The sequence below is a fragment of the Palaemon carinicauda genome, chromosome 4 (assembly GCF_036898095.1).
Source record: "Palaemon carinicauda isolate YSFRI2023 chromosome 4, ASM3689809v2, whole genome shotgun sequence".
Classification (NCBI taxonomy): Eukaryota; Metazoa; Arthropoda; class Malacostraca; order Decapoda; family Palaemonidae; genus Palaemon; species Palaemon carinicauda.
Window position 1 is genome coordinate 162614470 of NC_090728.1, and position 16646 is coordinate 162631115.

At 35.6% G+C, this 16646-nt stretch overlaps 1 protein-coding gene across 1 annotated transcript; it reads right to left on the reverse strand.

Moving 5' to 3' along the window:
• Positions 1–675: 675 nt before the first annotated feature.
• Positions 676–16065, reverse strand: LOC137639738 (aminopeptidase N-like). The gene is given in 19 exon segments (XM_068371984.1): positions 676–761; positions 764–848; positions 1131–1209; positions 1526–1669; positions 2637–2807; positions 3320–3513; positions 3656–3802; positions 4604–4924; positions 5191–5374; positions 5848–5929; positions 6415–6574; positions 7024–7207; positions 7349–7523; positions 7780–7910; positions 10582–10737; positions 11062–11264; positions 11771–12010; positions 13523–13685; positions 15964–16065. Coding segments are annotated over 18 exon segments (2883 nt in total). The 5' UTR covers positions 13664–13685; positions 15964–16065.
• Positions 16066–16646: the final 581 nt, after the last annotated feature.

The following is a 16646-nucleotide window of genomic DNA, read 5'->3' on the forward strand; positions in this document are numbered from 1 at the left end:
TACATTTCCCAGAGTCCTCCTTCTCTCCCTATCAATGGCTATGTGATCTACAGGACCTTCACAGTCATTTGATCATATTAATTCTAAGGCATTCAGCATTTCATACCGCATATTGCTCGTTTATTGTCAAAGCCACATTATTGAAACAGTGAAGAGTTAATTTTCCTCTTGAAACCCTTAATATCTTCAGTCTTTCGGATGTCTAGTGGAAACTTATTGTTTAGTCTTGGGGCCGCATATCTGAAAGCTCTAGAACCTACAGTAGGCTTATATCTTGGTTATAAGATAGAATTGCGGTATTTATTTGCGAGCGTCATGAGGAGATGTCTACCTCACTCCTAAATCTAGCAGTAATACCCCCCCCCCCAATTAGTTTACATAAGAATTATGTCTCGTATTATATATATATGTGTATATATATATATATATATATATATATATATATATATATATATATAATGTATGTATGTATGTGGGGCGGGGTTAAAAAATCATATCACTAGCTAAAAAAATAGTAATGATAACGCCCTTTTGGCACAAATGGTTAAAAAATGCATTCGAATACTGCTACAGTTTAATTTAATTCTTATTTTCGTTAAAGTACAAAATGAGAACAGAGAATCGAAATGATCTTATCTCTGTACACAGTATCTCTTTGAATAGTAACGATCATATTCAGATATTTCTCAACGACGGAGCATAGTTATGCTCTTGCAGCCATTGTAAAATGACGTCATAATTGTTTTCCCTCCAGGCGATGTCTCTGCCACCCTTTGTTTCGATAGGCCGACGAGAAGCGATGCATATTCATCAAGGTCTTCGGATATGTTCTTTGCAAGTAAAATGAGCTGCGAATGAAGATAAAGAGTAGATCAACAAATTACATTATAACTTAACTTCATCTGGATCAAGGACAATTTCTTACTACCTATCTGGTGGTGTTTGGTTCTGCATACTTTTTTCACTTGGGAATGTAAGCACTGAACGAGCAACAACGATATTATCATTAGCAACAGTACTAAATTCAATATAAAGTAAGGTGGAATATAAGAAACCTTCAAAGATATCAAACAAATAACTAAAACAACAGCTTATGTGAAAAATATGTTTTGAAGGAGCAAAGTACCCACTTGTGATTTCTGTTCTTCACTGTTGAAGGAATCGGAAACCGCAACACTCATTTCGGCCAAGGGAGTCCAGGACTCGAATCTGCAGATGGAGTAAACGCTCATATACATACATAAATATATACATACAACATATATTTGATCATATCTTTATGCCATATATAAAATTATATATCAGGCGTTTGCACCTTTTATACGAAACGTTTTTATATTTAATCTCAAACCGGTATGGAAAAATTACAACCTTCTACGTGTCATTTACTACCAAAGTAGATATGAAAGGCTTGATCAAATACGTTCTCAATCTACTCATAAACAAATTCATACTATAAATCGAATTCAAGATAGCTTATGTTATGCTAAAAAAGACGTTATAATCAGAAAACAAAATATCTTACAAGTAAATAATTCGGTGGATATTGTTGGTGAGAAATTGCCAAGCAAGTTCCCTCCCAGCTGGACGCTTAGCAACTGATGTGTAGACCTTCAAAGCGTCGTCTTTCTTGATGTCGCTGTTCTCGGCAAATGCTAAGTTGAGGTACCTGCAGGCACATTTTGGAGAATAAATATGAAATAAACTTGTCTTTATTTTGGTTTGTGGTCATGCAACATCTTTCTTTTATGATTTTGATGGTGTGTTTGTATGGTATGTTAGAATTATTACTATCATTATTAATGTTATTATTATTATCATTATCATTATTATTATGAAGCCTTCAAAGTAAAGATTACGTATATGTGAAAAGTTAAAAAGAGAAAAGCAGTATCCGGAATTAATATATACACAGATATATATATATATAATATGTATATATATATATATATATATGTGTGTGTGTGTGTTTCCTACATTAAGCCCTTCCTTCCCCTGCACTGAGTGGCTCAAGGGATAAAAGACAGAAGTTACCGGCACATTTGTCCTGTTTCTCGAATATACACACTAGACATGAACGCGCATCAGCAGCATGTTGAACCCCTTACACACTGCGCCACTACCCGTGTCTCCAGCTCACTCTTGCACTTCCATTTTATGAAGTCTTTCAATTTGGTTTTTCCAAACTTTTCTCTCGTCCTAGGTAACATCACTTTGGAATTATGTACTTTTTTACTAACCTTTTCACTTTACAGAACTAATTCAGAATACTTTGATCTATAGAGTATAGAGAGATTAGTTCATCAAAATTTAATTTTGGCTGCACAAGGCATTAGGAGAGTTGGAAGACCCAGACTTACATGGCTGAGAACTATGAAACGTGAATTAGATGATGAATGGAGAAGTGTTGATTTAAAGGCCCAAATAGAGACCACTGGCGAAATCTAACTGAAGCCCTTTGCGTCAATAGGTGTGGGAGGAGATGATAGAGGAATATCTTCAGTTCAATGTATTGAAATATATTTTTTAGAAAATGGGGATTACGAACTTTAAAATGACTCGCTCAAATCATTAGATAGCGATGTAGTTCCAAAATCAAAAGTAGAAAATAAATGAAAACTACGAAAATTACGAACTTCAAAAGTACTTCAACATCTCTGCTGCATCCCAAGGCTTCCAGAATCCTGTGTTTTTCCGACTGGCTACTGGATCGAAGATACTGATTCCATGCGAAGTTCCATTCATTGATAGTTCCTTCGGCTATGGCGGAGCAGTAGACCGTCGCCCTTATGTTTGGACTCATGAAACTGAAACAAAAGATGTTGTTAGAAATGTTTTGTAGTTACTGACACCCACCAATCCATCTTTGTCATTTTCTTTTACAAGAGAATCTCCACTATATAATAAAGAGAAAGTGTTAGTGTCTATCTATCTATCTATCTATCTATATATATATATATATATATATATATATATATATATATATATATATACACATACTGTATACATATATTTCTTTCCAGTCAGGTTTAGCGGCATTGGTAGACGCATATATATCTGGTCTTCTCGTCCTTCGGGTAAGGGGTTAGTGGAGTAGTCATACCCGGGTGAGAGGGGATACCCCGAGAGGTACAATCAGAAACCACAATCTCTCACAAATTGCCGAAACTGCCGTGTTGTAGTTGGGAAAGGGGGAATCTGTGTGTGTGTTCATATCTAAACATCCAGCCGTCATTTTTGATGGGTTGTGTACACCAGTATCTTTCTCTTTTAAGAGATAGTTACAAAGATGAAGAGAGAAGAATGTTAAGCGCTCTACCTGTTAACTTCATCCGGGCTCTCCATCCAATCATTGAAAAGACGTCTTGCGTTTTCTATGCAATTCTCGTGTCCAAGATCACAAGCCCAGGCGATTGCTAGCATCTGTTTAAACTGTTCTTGTTGATCCATATTATCTTTAACCTCGAATCCAAACTCCTCATAGAGTGGCACGATCAGATCTAGAAGGAATTTCTGCGAATATTGGAAAATAGATGAATTAACTCATTCAAGTAGCATTATATATATATATATATATATATATATATATATATATATATATATATATATATATATGAAAGTATGTCATCTTATTACTCAATATACTTATTTATACCTTGAATGGTTCACTGGCTGCTGTTTCTGATAACATTAGTTCTATGTAGTCTAGATGGTTAAGAGCAGAGGCCCATGGTAGATATTCCCTCTCCTTGCGCAGGTATGCGAAAAAGTCCATAGCGGATGAGTAGGACAGGTAACATTTCTTAGTAATCACTTAAATATAATCTTCAAAGTAACTTAATTGACGCAGGTAATCCACCGCAAGTTAATTGGGATCGCGAATCGAAGGCTTACGAACTTTGCTATAAAATTTGTCAATGCGAATAAGAAAATCTGCGTTTTAATCCCCTATTACCCACCAAATATTCTCAGATTTAATGCCCTGGTTACGGATATAATCATGTAAAGTTTCCCCCCCCCCCTCTCTCTCTCTCTCTCTCTCTCTCTCTCTCTCTCTCTCTCTCTCTCTCTCTCTCGCTCTCTCTCTCTCTCTCTCTCTCTCTCTCTCTCTCTCTCTCTCTCTTAATTCCTTTGAAATGATCAACCTTCAACATTCTCTAGTAACAAGGATAACTAGTGTAAGTAGGTATTTACTTGTCAGAATAATACAAACTGGCGGATCTTCACAAGAGAAACTTCTTTTTAGATTACGATGTTTTCCTCACAAATAGAAATTCACGTCATTTTTAATTGAAATCTAAAGTTTCTCTGTTACACAGTTAACCAAAAAGATACCTGAATCATAATCACAAGGAATGTAATACTGTCTATATAATTTTCTTTCACAATTACTGACATAGGTTTTAACTAACATCATACACACTGATTTTATAATCACTATGCATAAAGATAATCTAGGATTCTTTTCCTGCAAAATTGAAATTTAAGAACAGCGAAAAAATGGATAACATTAAGATTTAAAGATCCAAACTTTTATGCCAAAAATAGTCGACCTCAATCAGCTGTCTGATTCGTCAATCATCTGTCTAAATGGCCTACCTGCTCGTGACAGGTGGGCGTAGTCGTCAAGTATCTGAGCTCTGTTGAGGTGGTGTATCGCCTCCGGATCAGTCTCCAACTGTTGCAAGAGTAAATCCCAGTTATTGTCGTCGTAATTCACCCTATAAAACCCTGTTTCTTGGATGTTGAAAACAACCCACTGATCCTTCTGTGGTAGGGACCCGATGGTAATTTCTCTCTCTTCATCTGTCATCCAGATCATTGTTTGTGTGTGATGGAAGTCCGGATTGTCCTGGCTCGTGTAAGTCAAAGGGATCCACCAAGTTTCTTCCTCTGTGCTTTCGTTGGAGAACAAAAACCGTTTCTGAAAACATTGAATTAATTTTTATAATAGTTTAACACTTTCAATTTATCATTGAGATGGAACGAGGAACCTGGTTAATGTGTTTTATATAGGAGTTGCTTCACTGCTCTCTAGCCCAATTGGTATTCTATATAATCGCATAAATTTGACGGGACTCGCGACAGAAATGTCTATAGCATCATACAGGACCCATTCAGTTGCAAGAGATAATGCTAAAAAGATGCTTACTATTTCATTCCACCAATGAAAATATCGTGTAAGGCTACCTGCGAAACGATGGCTGACGTTCCGTCTTCTGATCTGTTGACAGTAACGACGGGATAACCCGCCTGTAGCGTCCATGAATCCATGACTTGCTTCATGGTCATGTCCTGTGGCAAGTTCCCGTCTTCGTGGCCAGCGATCGTCAGGTGCTCGAACAGGTAATCTTGATAAGCGTTGTTGTACTGGCTGGGAACACCAATAAACTCAGAGTAGTATTATAGTTCCAATGATACCAAATAATTACCAATCATTTACTGTTCCAATATGGAGAAAATATATTACTTATATATGAGTAAACTTTTGTTACAAGATGTCCTTCTGGCGGTTATTTTTATTATTAATGTATTATTATTAGCCAAGCTACAACCCTAATTGGAAAAGCAGTACCTATAAACCCAAGTTTTCCAACAGGAAGAGATAGCCCAGGGAGGAAAGAAAATAAAGAAATAAATAAACTACAAAATAAGTAATGAACAATTAATATCAAACATATTAAGAACAGTAGCAACATGAAGCTAAATCTTTCATATTTAAATCATAAAGACAGACTTACATTATATGTCAACTTGTTCAAAATATCAAATCTATCTAATAACAGATGTGATAGGCTTTTTTTTCGCCAAGTTTTCTAACAGAACTTAACCAGAATTGAAACTTACTATTCCATAAGATAGGAATTGATTCCTTCGACGAAAGTTTGTTCCGTTAGTATGTGGTTCATCATCCTATTCAAAGAACCACCTACAAGAGCATTGCAGGTGGAAGCAAGAAAACAGTGAATTTAACAAATGTTAGTTTTTTTTTTTTTATTAATTTGCTCATGAAATTTACCCAACTACATTTGGTATTGCTCATTTTTTAAAGTGTATTTTTAAATTAAGGTCTGAAGTAGCCTATATCAGTTAGAAAATGTTTTGTTTAAAATAAAAATATCTTCTATTCCAAATCATAGTATTCAGCCTACATATTATGTAGGCCTAGACAATTTCGGTGTTTCTCATTTTTTAAATGTATTTTCAAATTAAGGTTTGGTGTAGCTTACATCAGCAAGGAAAATGACGTTGACCCAAAATATAAAAAATCTTTTTGTCTTTCTTTTGTATAAAACCGTGTTTACTTAGATATAAATGTAAAAGAATATCCATAGTAACTATATTTAGCCGAATTCGTACACAGGTTTTGCTATATATTTGTGTGAAATATTTTCAAGACGTAGGCCTACAAACCTTTTTTATAAGTAATATCGTCGATTATGGTGCTTATATCTTCTGTGCTGCTCACATTTTGTATAACAGGATGAGAAGAAGTCTCGTCAGAATCTACTTCAAGAGCGTATTGGACTACATCCACAACAAATTGGTCAAGCATATTCCACTCAGGATGAACCTGATGAAGAACACAAGGATTATCCACTGATTTCTAAGATTTTATTTTCTTTTTTACCTTACGAAAGTAACAGATGAATTAGAAACTCTATAATAACAAAAGTAAAGTAATGTACATAAAGAGTAGTAGTTTCTTTAGAAGGGTGAAAAGAGTTTTTAGTTTGGGTTAGTTAAAGAAGAAAACGCTTCAAACCAGGCCTACCCTTAAACTATTACTGGGAAATCTGTTTTAAAGAAACGTTGTTTCAATCGCCTGGTAGAGGTTATAAATCATATGAGCTTTATATCGGTTAATATAATAAATACAATCCAAACTAAGTGTGCGTGTTACAAAATTCTAGTGAAACTACTTTCATTAGTACTATTTCACAAGTACACGAATGCCATAACAGAAAAGATATAAACAAGTAAAGTACATTAATAACGGGACATTTCAACTGTAAAACTAACATGGTTCGCTCCCAAATACTCCATATATTTAGCGAATCCTTCATTCAGCCAGAGATGACTCCACCATCCCATGGTGACCAGATCTCCGAACCACTGATGAGAAGTCTCGTGGGAAATGACCTTTGTCACTTGCTGCTTGTCCGCCTCGGTCTGCACTTCGGGATCAAACAGCATGAAATCCTCCCTTCAGAAATGAAATCCTTAATAATATTATACTCTACTAAATTAAGTGTAAGCTACGAAAGAGTGCATTGTACATTGATTACGTCTAAATTCTTCAAAATATAATTTTACTTCAATCTAATGACGTATATAATGTACTTACTCATAGGTAATTATTCCCCAGTTTTCCATGGCTCCATCAAATCCCACAACTGCTGCAATGTCCATTTTCGGCATCAAATAAGGAACTCGCAGGTATTCCGCGTAGAATGTCAGGACCTTAGGTCCCATATCTAATGCATAGTTAGAATGCTTGATTTCTTGGTTTCGACACCATGCTTTTCGGTAAAAAGATATGTAAAATTAACCATAATATAATTTTCAAGGATGTATATTCTTAAATATATCTGAAAACTGTTTATCACAAACTTCACAAGTTCCTTATTCTTATTTTAAGTTTCACTTTGACTATGTACTAATAATCCTAATAAGTAATAATTCATAATTGTTCATATTGTAAACACCAGTTGTTCGAGACACACCTATGGAGAGTACTAAGAAATATAACTTAATGCGACCATGTAGCCTACTTACCCGTATAGGGAAGACCTTCCGCAGTCTCAGTGACATTGCTGGCAAAATCCGACACTACGAAAGCGACCAGATAAGTCGACATGGATGGGGTAGTCCGGAAGTGGTCCCAGAGCCATCCTTCCTGGCCCTCTCTAGAATAGAAAAAGAACTAAATGCCACTGAATTTACTTTGTTGTTTAATACATAAAAGGAATTGTCATTTGTAATTAAAGGGTTAAATGCCACTCATGAATGCTAAAGGCAAGGGGCAGTCACACTGCCCTAGCTAGCAGGACTATATCCTGGCCCATAGACTGACCGTATGTACATATGATCAGCGCCCAAGTCCCGTCTCCACCCATGGTAAGACCAGGGAGGGCCAGGAGATAGCTGTTGATGATTACGCAGGTGGACCTATAAGCTCTCCCAAATGGGGCGTTTGGAGGAGCTTATAGTTCATAAGGATGGTGAGGTTGCAGACTCTACAAGAAACTATCGAGCTTGAGCGGCAGAACTCTAGGCAGGGACGTTTCTGATAGGCCACCGCACCCCTAAAATACACTGTATTAACACTTATCTATAATATATAAGCACTTTATAGGTTACCTAATCGACCAACCTTAATATCTATGTAAAGAATGAATGTAATCAAAAGGACTCTCCATGAAATGGTTAAAGTTTTTATCACTCATGGGATAAATATGATCTATAATCTACAGAAACTTCCAAATAGGTTTGTGATATATTACAGGTCATTGCATATGCTGAAAATATTAAGTTCTTGATTTTTCATCTCAGAAATTACCTAGGAGATAGAAAAGGGCTTAGCATGTATCTTTCATATTATTCCTCAAAAACTTCTCAAGATCTGAAAACTAAACTATATGTAAATTTTTTAAGCTTAATGAAGATCAAAGTAAATGAGTGAAGAAATTGAGAAAGTTGTAAAAGATAAGAAGGAGGCAAAGAAGAGATGGGAAGAGTCACAGTCAGGGGAAGACAGAGAGAGGTTCAAAGAGAAAAACAAGGTGGTGAAGAAGGTAGTAGCCCAAGCTAAAGCTAAGGCATATGATGATGTGTATAATGAGCTGGGGACAAAGGAAGGATTAAACAAGATGATCAAGCTATCGAAGACTAGAAATAAGAGCACCAAAGATATTACACACATCAAACAAATAAAAGATCAAGATGGTGTAGTACTTAGAAAGAAGGAAGACATTGTAAAGAGATGGAAAGAATATTTTGAACAGCTGTTAAATGAAGAAAATGATAGATTATTAAGAGAGGATGGACTGGTGAATTTTGGCATGGTAATAAGTTTCTCTAGGCAAGAGGTAATAAATTCACTGAGGAAGATGAAGAATGGGAAGGCAACTGGACCAGACATGATTCCTGTGGAGGCATGGAAAGCCTTAGGAGATGAAGGAGTGGATATGCTGTACGATCTCATGATGAAGATTTTTGAGCAGGAAAAGATACCAAATGAGTGGCGTGGGAGTATATTGATCCCAATCTTCAAAGGGAAAGGGGATGTCCAATAGTGTGGGAATTAAAGAGGTATTAAATTGATGTCCCACACATTGAAGATACTGGAAAGGATGATAGATGCCAGACTAAGAGAAGAAGTAGAAATAGGTAAAGAGCAGATGGGATTCATGAAGGGGAGGGGAACAACAGATGGTGTATTTTGTCTGAGGCAACTAATGGAGAAATTCTGGGAAAAGCAAAGAGACCTGCATGTGGTATTCACGGACCTTGAAAAGGCTTATGACATAGTCCCAAGACAAGAGGTATGGAGGAGTCTGAGGGAGAGCAGGGTGCTAGAGAAGTACGTTCGACTGAGCAGTGCTGGGGAGACAGAGGGTTTTGAGGTGAGAGTAGGATTACACCAAGGGTCAGCTCTGAGCCCATTTATCTTTAACATAGTGATGGACGTTTTAATTAAGAGGTAAGGGAGGCAGTACCATGGAACATATTGTATGCAGATGATATTGTTCTGTAAGCAGAGAGCAGGGAAGATCTGGAAATGAAATTGGAAAGGTGGAGGCAAGTACTGGAGGACAGAGGAATGAGAATAAGTAGATCTAAGACAGAATATATGTGCACCACCAGTGAGGGGGATGATAGAGAAAGTATTCATCTTAGGGGAAAACAGATAAAGAGAGTTGATAAGTTTAAGTATTTGGGATCCTTTGTTAACGCTGGAGGAGGTATGGAAGATGAAGTTAAACATCGGGTACAGGCAGGCTGGAACAACTGGAGAGCAGCCTCAGGAGTTTTTTTGTAACAAAAGAATACCACTGAGGTTAAAAGGAAAGTTTCATAAGACAGTGGTAAGAACAGCAATGCTGTATGGAACGGAAACAGCAAGCATAAGGAAGACAGAGGAGAAGATGGATGTGGCAGAAATGAGAATGCTTAGGTGGATGTCTGGGGTGACAAGAGAGGATCAGATAAACAATGACTACATAAGGGGGTCGACAAAGGTGGTGGAAGTATCAAAGAAAGTGCAGGATGGGAGGCTGAGATGGTATGGACACCTGATGAGGAGAGATGAGGACCACGTTGGGAGACATACTATGGAGATGGAGGTTCAGGGAAGAAGAAGAAGAAGAGGGAGACCAAGAAAGAGATGGAGGGCCTGTGTGAGAGGAGACTTACAGGAGAAGGGGATTGATGAGGCAGAAGCGCAGAATAGAAAAAGATGGAAACGGCTCATCCGCAGTGGCGACCCCATATAAAAATGGGAACCAGCTGGGAAGAAGAAGAAGAATGAAAATCAAAGTAAACTATGTAGGCCTAAATACTCGTATTCTATCTTACACAGGGCTACTCTCGACCAAAGGCATGTTCGAAAGGGCTGACATGGATTCCTCTCTCGCTATGTGGCATTCAAAAGTAGCTTTGAAAGAGGGCTCGTCGAAACAGGGGAACGCTCGCCTGGCTCCGTTTGCTTCGAACTGAGTAACGGCGACTGGTCTGAAAATAAAATGGTTACGAAAAGAATTTAAGTTTCTCAATATCTGAATGAGATTAAGAAAAATATAAGACTGCTTAACACTGCATATTATATGAAAAGGATGTCTTTTTGAAAGATCTAACCCTAAAAATTTAACATGGCCAACTTAGAAAACTGTATAACAGGTATGTATATACAATGTTTGTTTTTAGATTGCTCCACCTTATGTGGGACACGGGCTCTTGCATTGCTATTTAAATGTGCTTACACAGATCATAAATCATATAATGGCATAAACCTCCTTATATCAGATGTTGAGACGAATTAAACAAGTGACGATTTACATTTCCTGGCCCTCTTCATCAATGTAAGATGACCGGAAGAATCCAGTGCCATCCGTGTCAAGATACGATTCGAAGTCTATAGAAAAGTTGTAAGTCCTCCCCGGTTCCAACTCCTCTTTTAACAAGACATAATAGAATTGGTGGTCATAGTCAACTATTGTTATTTTGGTGCTGATATCAGGCCCTCCTTCAAACAAAGTGATCTTAAAAGGAATGAAAATCCAGTTAAACTATTGCATTTAAAAATGACATTTATAGAATAGGAGAAAGCTTTTTATTCTGTCAAAACTTCAGCAGTAATGAAAGACATTTAAAACCAGGAATAGAAGAATCTTATGTCAGAATACAGATATATGTCTATAATGCTTTAAATATCTATATTATTATTATTATTATTATTATTATTACTATTATTATTATTATTATTATCACAAGCTAAGCTATAACCGTAGTTGGAAAAGACAGATGCCACAAGCCCAAAGGCTCCAACAAGGAAAAATAGCCTAGTGAGACAAGGAAACAAATAAATCACAAGAGAAGCGATAAACAATTAAAATAAAATATCTTAAGAATAGTAACAACACTAAATTAGATCTGTCATATAATATACAAACCATAAAAACTTGAAAAAAAAAATAGGAAGAGTAATAAGATAGAACAGATTGCCCGAACAAACATTCGATCCGAATGACAGAAACTGGGACTCTACCTTAACAGTAGTATCGAAAGTTGTGATATTATCGATGTGAAGTTGGAAGGATGAAGTTGCCTCTATGGCCTCGAAAACAATATTGATATGTCCTACGATGCTGAAGTTTCCATGGATGAATGGCTGAAGCCAAACTTCATAGCTTATAGGTTTCAGTGAAGTTGGCAGTCGGTAGTCGTCCCCTTCAAGAGTTGGAATATTCTTCGGGTTAGCAGGAGCGCCGTGTCTCTCTTCTCGGGACTGTATGGAAATTATTATTATTATCATTATTATTATTATTATTGTTGTTGTTGTTAATATCAATGCTATTATTGTTATTATTATTATTATTATTATTATTATTATTATTATTATTAGCTAAGCTGCAACCCTACTTGGAAAAGTAAGATGCCATGAGTGCAAGGGCTCCAACAGGGAAAAATAGCCCAGCGAGGAAAGGAAATAAGAAAATAAATAAACGATATGAGAAATAATGAATAATTAGAATAAAATAATTTAAAAACAGTAAGAACAACAAAACAGATATTTCATACATAAACTATAAAAAGGCTAATGTCAGCCTGTTCAACATAAAAACATTTGCTGCAAGTTTGAACTTTTGAAGTTCTACCGATTCAACTACCTGATTATTATTATTATTATTATTATTATTATTATTATTATTATTATTATTATTATTAGCTAAGCTACAACCCTAGTTGGAAAAGCATGGTGCTATAAGCCCAAATGCTCCAACAAGAAAAAAATAGCCTAGTGAGGAAAGGACACTAGGAAATAAATATTGCCGCATTTTGGGGCAAAAGGGAAAAAAGTTGTGAATAAATGTTTTCACCTCTCTACGGCGAAAGGGAAATCATACTATTTTATCAGGTGTTAGCATAAAGATTTTTAGCAAATGATTAATTGTAAAAGAGTCTCCAATAAGATTAAGATAATGAGTTGCAGTGTTTTAAGGTAGATTTCAGGTGGGATTTTGCTTGTGGTGATAATTATAGTGAATAATAAAATTGATTGTCACACGCCATCACACTGTAAAGGTGTTTTTTTTTTTTTTTTTTTTTTTTTTTTTTTTTTTTTTTTTTTTTTTTTTTTTTTTCGTTATCATTCTCCCTTCGCATTGATAACCTGTTTATGCTCATATATACTTGTATGATGTTCTTGGCTTTATTATTAATATTATTATTATTATTATTATTATTATTATTAATTTTAGTTTTAAGTACTATTAGGTCTAAAAGCGCTGAAATATCTTGAACTAAATTGTACTTGGAAGTGATATTTGTTTATGCTAACAGTCAATTCTTAAAAATGATTCGTCTTCCATAAAAAGAAGAATTGTAAAGCTGATAAAATTAAAGTTGTCTTGGCATTCTTATGAATTATATGTTTGTCACAATTTCAATGTGATTTGAAGGCAACCTAATCACTTTGATTGTAAATTAGAATCAAATAACGTTAGGCAAGATTACTATGGCATAGAAACTAATTATTAATCCATATAGATCCAGTCAATCAGATGAAGAATTTAAACTTTTATTAAGGATTAGAAACAGATTGATATTCTTAATATTATAATTATTATTATCATTGTTGTTGTTGTTGTTGTTGTTATTATTAGCTAAGCTACAACCCTAGTTGGAAAAGCAAGATACTATAAGCCCAAGGTCTCCAACAGGGAACTTTGCAAGTGCCCCTTGAATTCCACTCTGCAATTGTACCTGACTCAACGTCGAAATCACCTTGTGTACTCACAGTTAACCGTAACAGATTCCTTGGAGATTTTAGTGACCCTGGGAATAGAGAAGTGGACGGACTGCCGCCGACAGCAGCCACCAGGGTGAATAAAACAAGCCACAGAAGTGTGATCAGTAAGTGGTCACTTTTTCTGTCCATTTTAAGATGTTTTCAGTCTTCACTGAAAGAGGGAAAGCAGTTTGCATACCAAATACGTATTAAAAATGCAAATAATAGACTTAATATGATGGATAACTTAGTATGAAAAATTGTTCAGGTTATACAATCTAAATCAGGTATTTCTTTCAATGAGTTAGTAAAAAATTTGTCACATTTGAGGAATATAGAAGAATATTTTCTCATAGAAAATGTAAGAAATATTCCAAAAATAAAGTTACAACGCATCCTGAAGGCTAAAATCACCTCTAGATCTTTGCTCAAAAAGCCTCTATAACGTTTACAACACTTTAAGAACGTATGATAACTGGCTTCAACACCACATGCACTTAATGCATAGCCTTTAAAAGGTTTATAACGCTACAAAAAGGCTCAAATAAAACTTCTAGCTCACAAAATATCCATATCTGGGAATATTTCAGAGATTTTAACTAAAATTATATGCTTTATCCTCACACTGTTGTCTCCTCAGTTCACACGCACTAATGAGGTACGATACTTACATGTTTCTGTCCAGTACTTTTACTTGAACACAATGACCGTGGTGATCATGTGAGGTTTGAATCTTGCTACAGGAAATCTGGAGATTTTCATGCAAGATTACATGTAATTTTATGGATGTGATGTTGATAACTGATTGAGAGACAACACTCTACAATGCGTATAAATAAGATATTGGTTCTCGTAGTAGAGAGAGAGAGAGAGAGAGAGAGAGAGAGAGAGAGAGAGAGAGAGAGAGAGAGAGAGAGAGAGAGAGAGAGAGAGAATGTGTATCTTAGTTACAAAATTAGAGAATATTCTCTTAGATAAAAAAAATGAGCTCGAAGTGTTAGAATACTGAATGCATTTTAAAATGTCTTGCAAGAACTCAAGTTGCATTATAGGAAGGATAGAAACAGTTAGGGAATATGAATCCTTAGGAGAATGGTATTCAGAAAAGGGAGACTATAGTCTTAGCATAAACAAAAGAGAAGCAAAAATAGAATACATGATGCAAGAAGTTAAGAGGTATGGAGACAGTAACAGAGTAGGAGATTTGACATTGCTGGTGCGAATAAAGATGTATAAAAGTATAGTGGTACCGAAAATATTTGCAAATATTGAGACATGGAGTGTAATAAAGGAAACGGAAATGATAGAGATAGAGGGTAAACGAAATAACATTATGAAAAGACTGTTTAAGTTGCAACTGCACCTTATTGGGGGGTTAATAGCAGAAGCAGGAATATGGCCAGTTGAGGATAGATTCGCGTATAAAAAGGTGTTGCTGTTTCATAAAATTATTACGAGATGATAAACGATTAGTTGATGAAATAGTGGAAGACCAAATAAGGGAACCCAATTGAGAATGCTGAGATTATGCAAAAATTATAATATTGAAAGTACTTAAAGCAAGAAAACAGGAAAAAATGTAAAGTGACAAATGATATCAAAAGAAAAATAGATGAAAAGAAAGCGGAAATTACCAGGTTTGTAAATGGGAATGGCTGAAGAGGTTACATAGGTGAAGTTATTACGAAGGAGACAGTAATAGTAATAAAGAAAACGTTGAATACGATAGGCTCAAAAGAAAATTATAGAAACAGAAATGATAAAGATAGGCTTTGTGAGTTGTGCAGAGAGGTAGATAATACAAGAGAGCATATGTTTAGTTGGAAATAAATAAGATAATTTAAAATCAGGAGCGTAGAACTAAGGAAATTAAGATCACCAATCAAAGAATTTGCCCGATATATTAGGCCATGGAAGTTAGAAATAAAAGTATGCAAGATGTGCTGTCTGTGAAGGAGGAAACTAATGACAATGAACTTTCTGCATATTAAAGCACTTACACATTTGATAGTGTTCCACCAGTCATAGTGTTCTTGAAAGAGCAACGAAGAACCCGGAACCTACTACTACTACTACTACTACTACTACTACTACTACTACTACTACCAAAAATGATAATAATAACCGTGGCTGTCAGCTTAGTTTCTAGAATTATTCAGTAACTGCAATGATGATAACAAGCAAATAATGCTTGAAAATAGTGCGAACTTCATTGGTAAGAAATACCGTTTACTTCCAAACCAAAATTCCGTGTAATTCTAAGAGTATTCCACTTACAGAAATTAAAATATCATGAAAGAATAATCAGAAAACATGATTGGCACACATACCAACCAAAAGTTAAAAAGAAAACTCGATAAAAGACACTATTGAATGATAAACATTTACATAAGCCTATATTACGCAACACGATCATCTGCTTAAGGTAACAATTATTCAAGTTATCTCACCTTTTTATGTAGGCATATACTGCTTGATAGTAACTAGGCCTATTGCACAAACGGACCAAGATGCTCTGCCGCTATCGAATAACTAAACCAGAGTGGCTCTGAACTAAGCTAGTTGAACAAAATGCTACCTTCAATTCGGATGTTTTTATAGATGAAACTTCTCTTTATCTTTCCATACTGATATCATGACAACGACCTCGAGTTGCTCAATTGAGATGAGGGAAATACACAATCACAAGTTTATCCCACGTTCCTTAGATTGAGATCTGATGGCTATATCACAGCTGTGAAACACCTATTGGCCTATCTCTCATATGAAAAATATCAAGACAAAATAGGCTACTGTCATTTAAGATAGAAACATGTAACAATAATTTTAATATTGATAAATATTTGTTGAGGCTATTAACTTCAAACACACACAAACGTGTGTGTGTGTGCGTGTGCACGCACGCGGGCGTGTGCGTACGCACGCACGCGTGTCTGCCCGTTTATGAAGAGAATAAAACTATTGCGAGGAGATGAGTTGTAGGATACAAATAGAAGAACAACAAAAAACCTCCAGCAAACAAATAAGTAAAATCTTTCATAAATTGCATATTCTGAGAACCTACAATCATTAAAACATGTGGTTTCCTTATCTCAATGATAATGAACTGAGTAACATCTGCCAAAAAAAAATA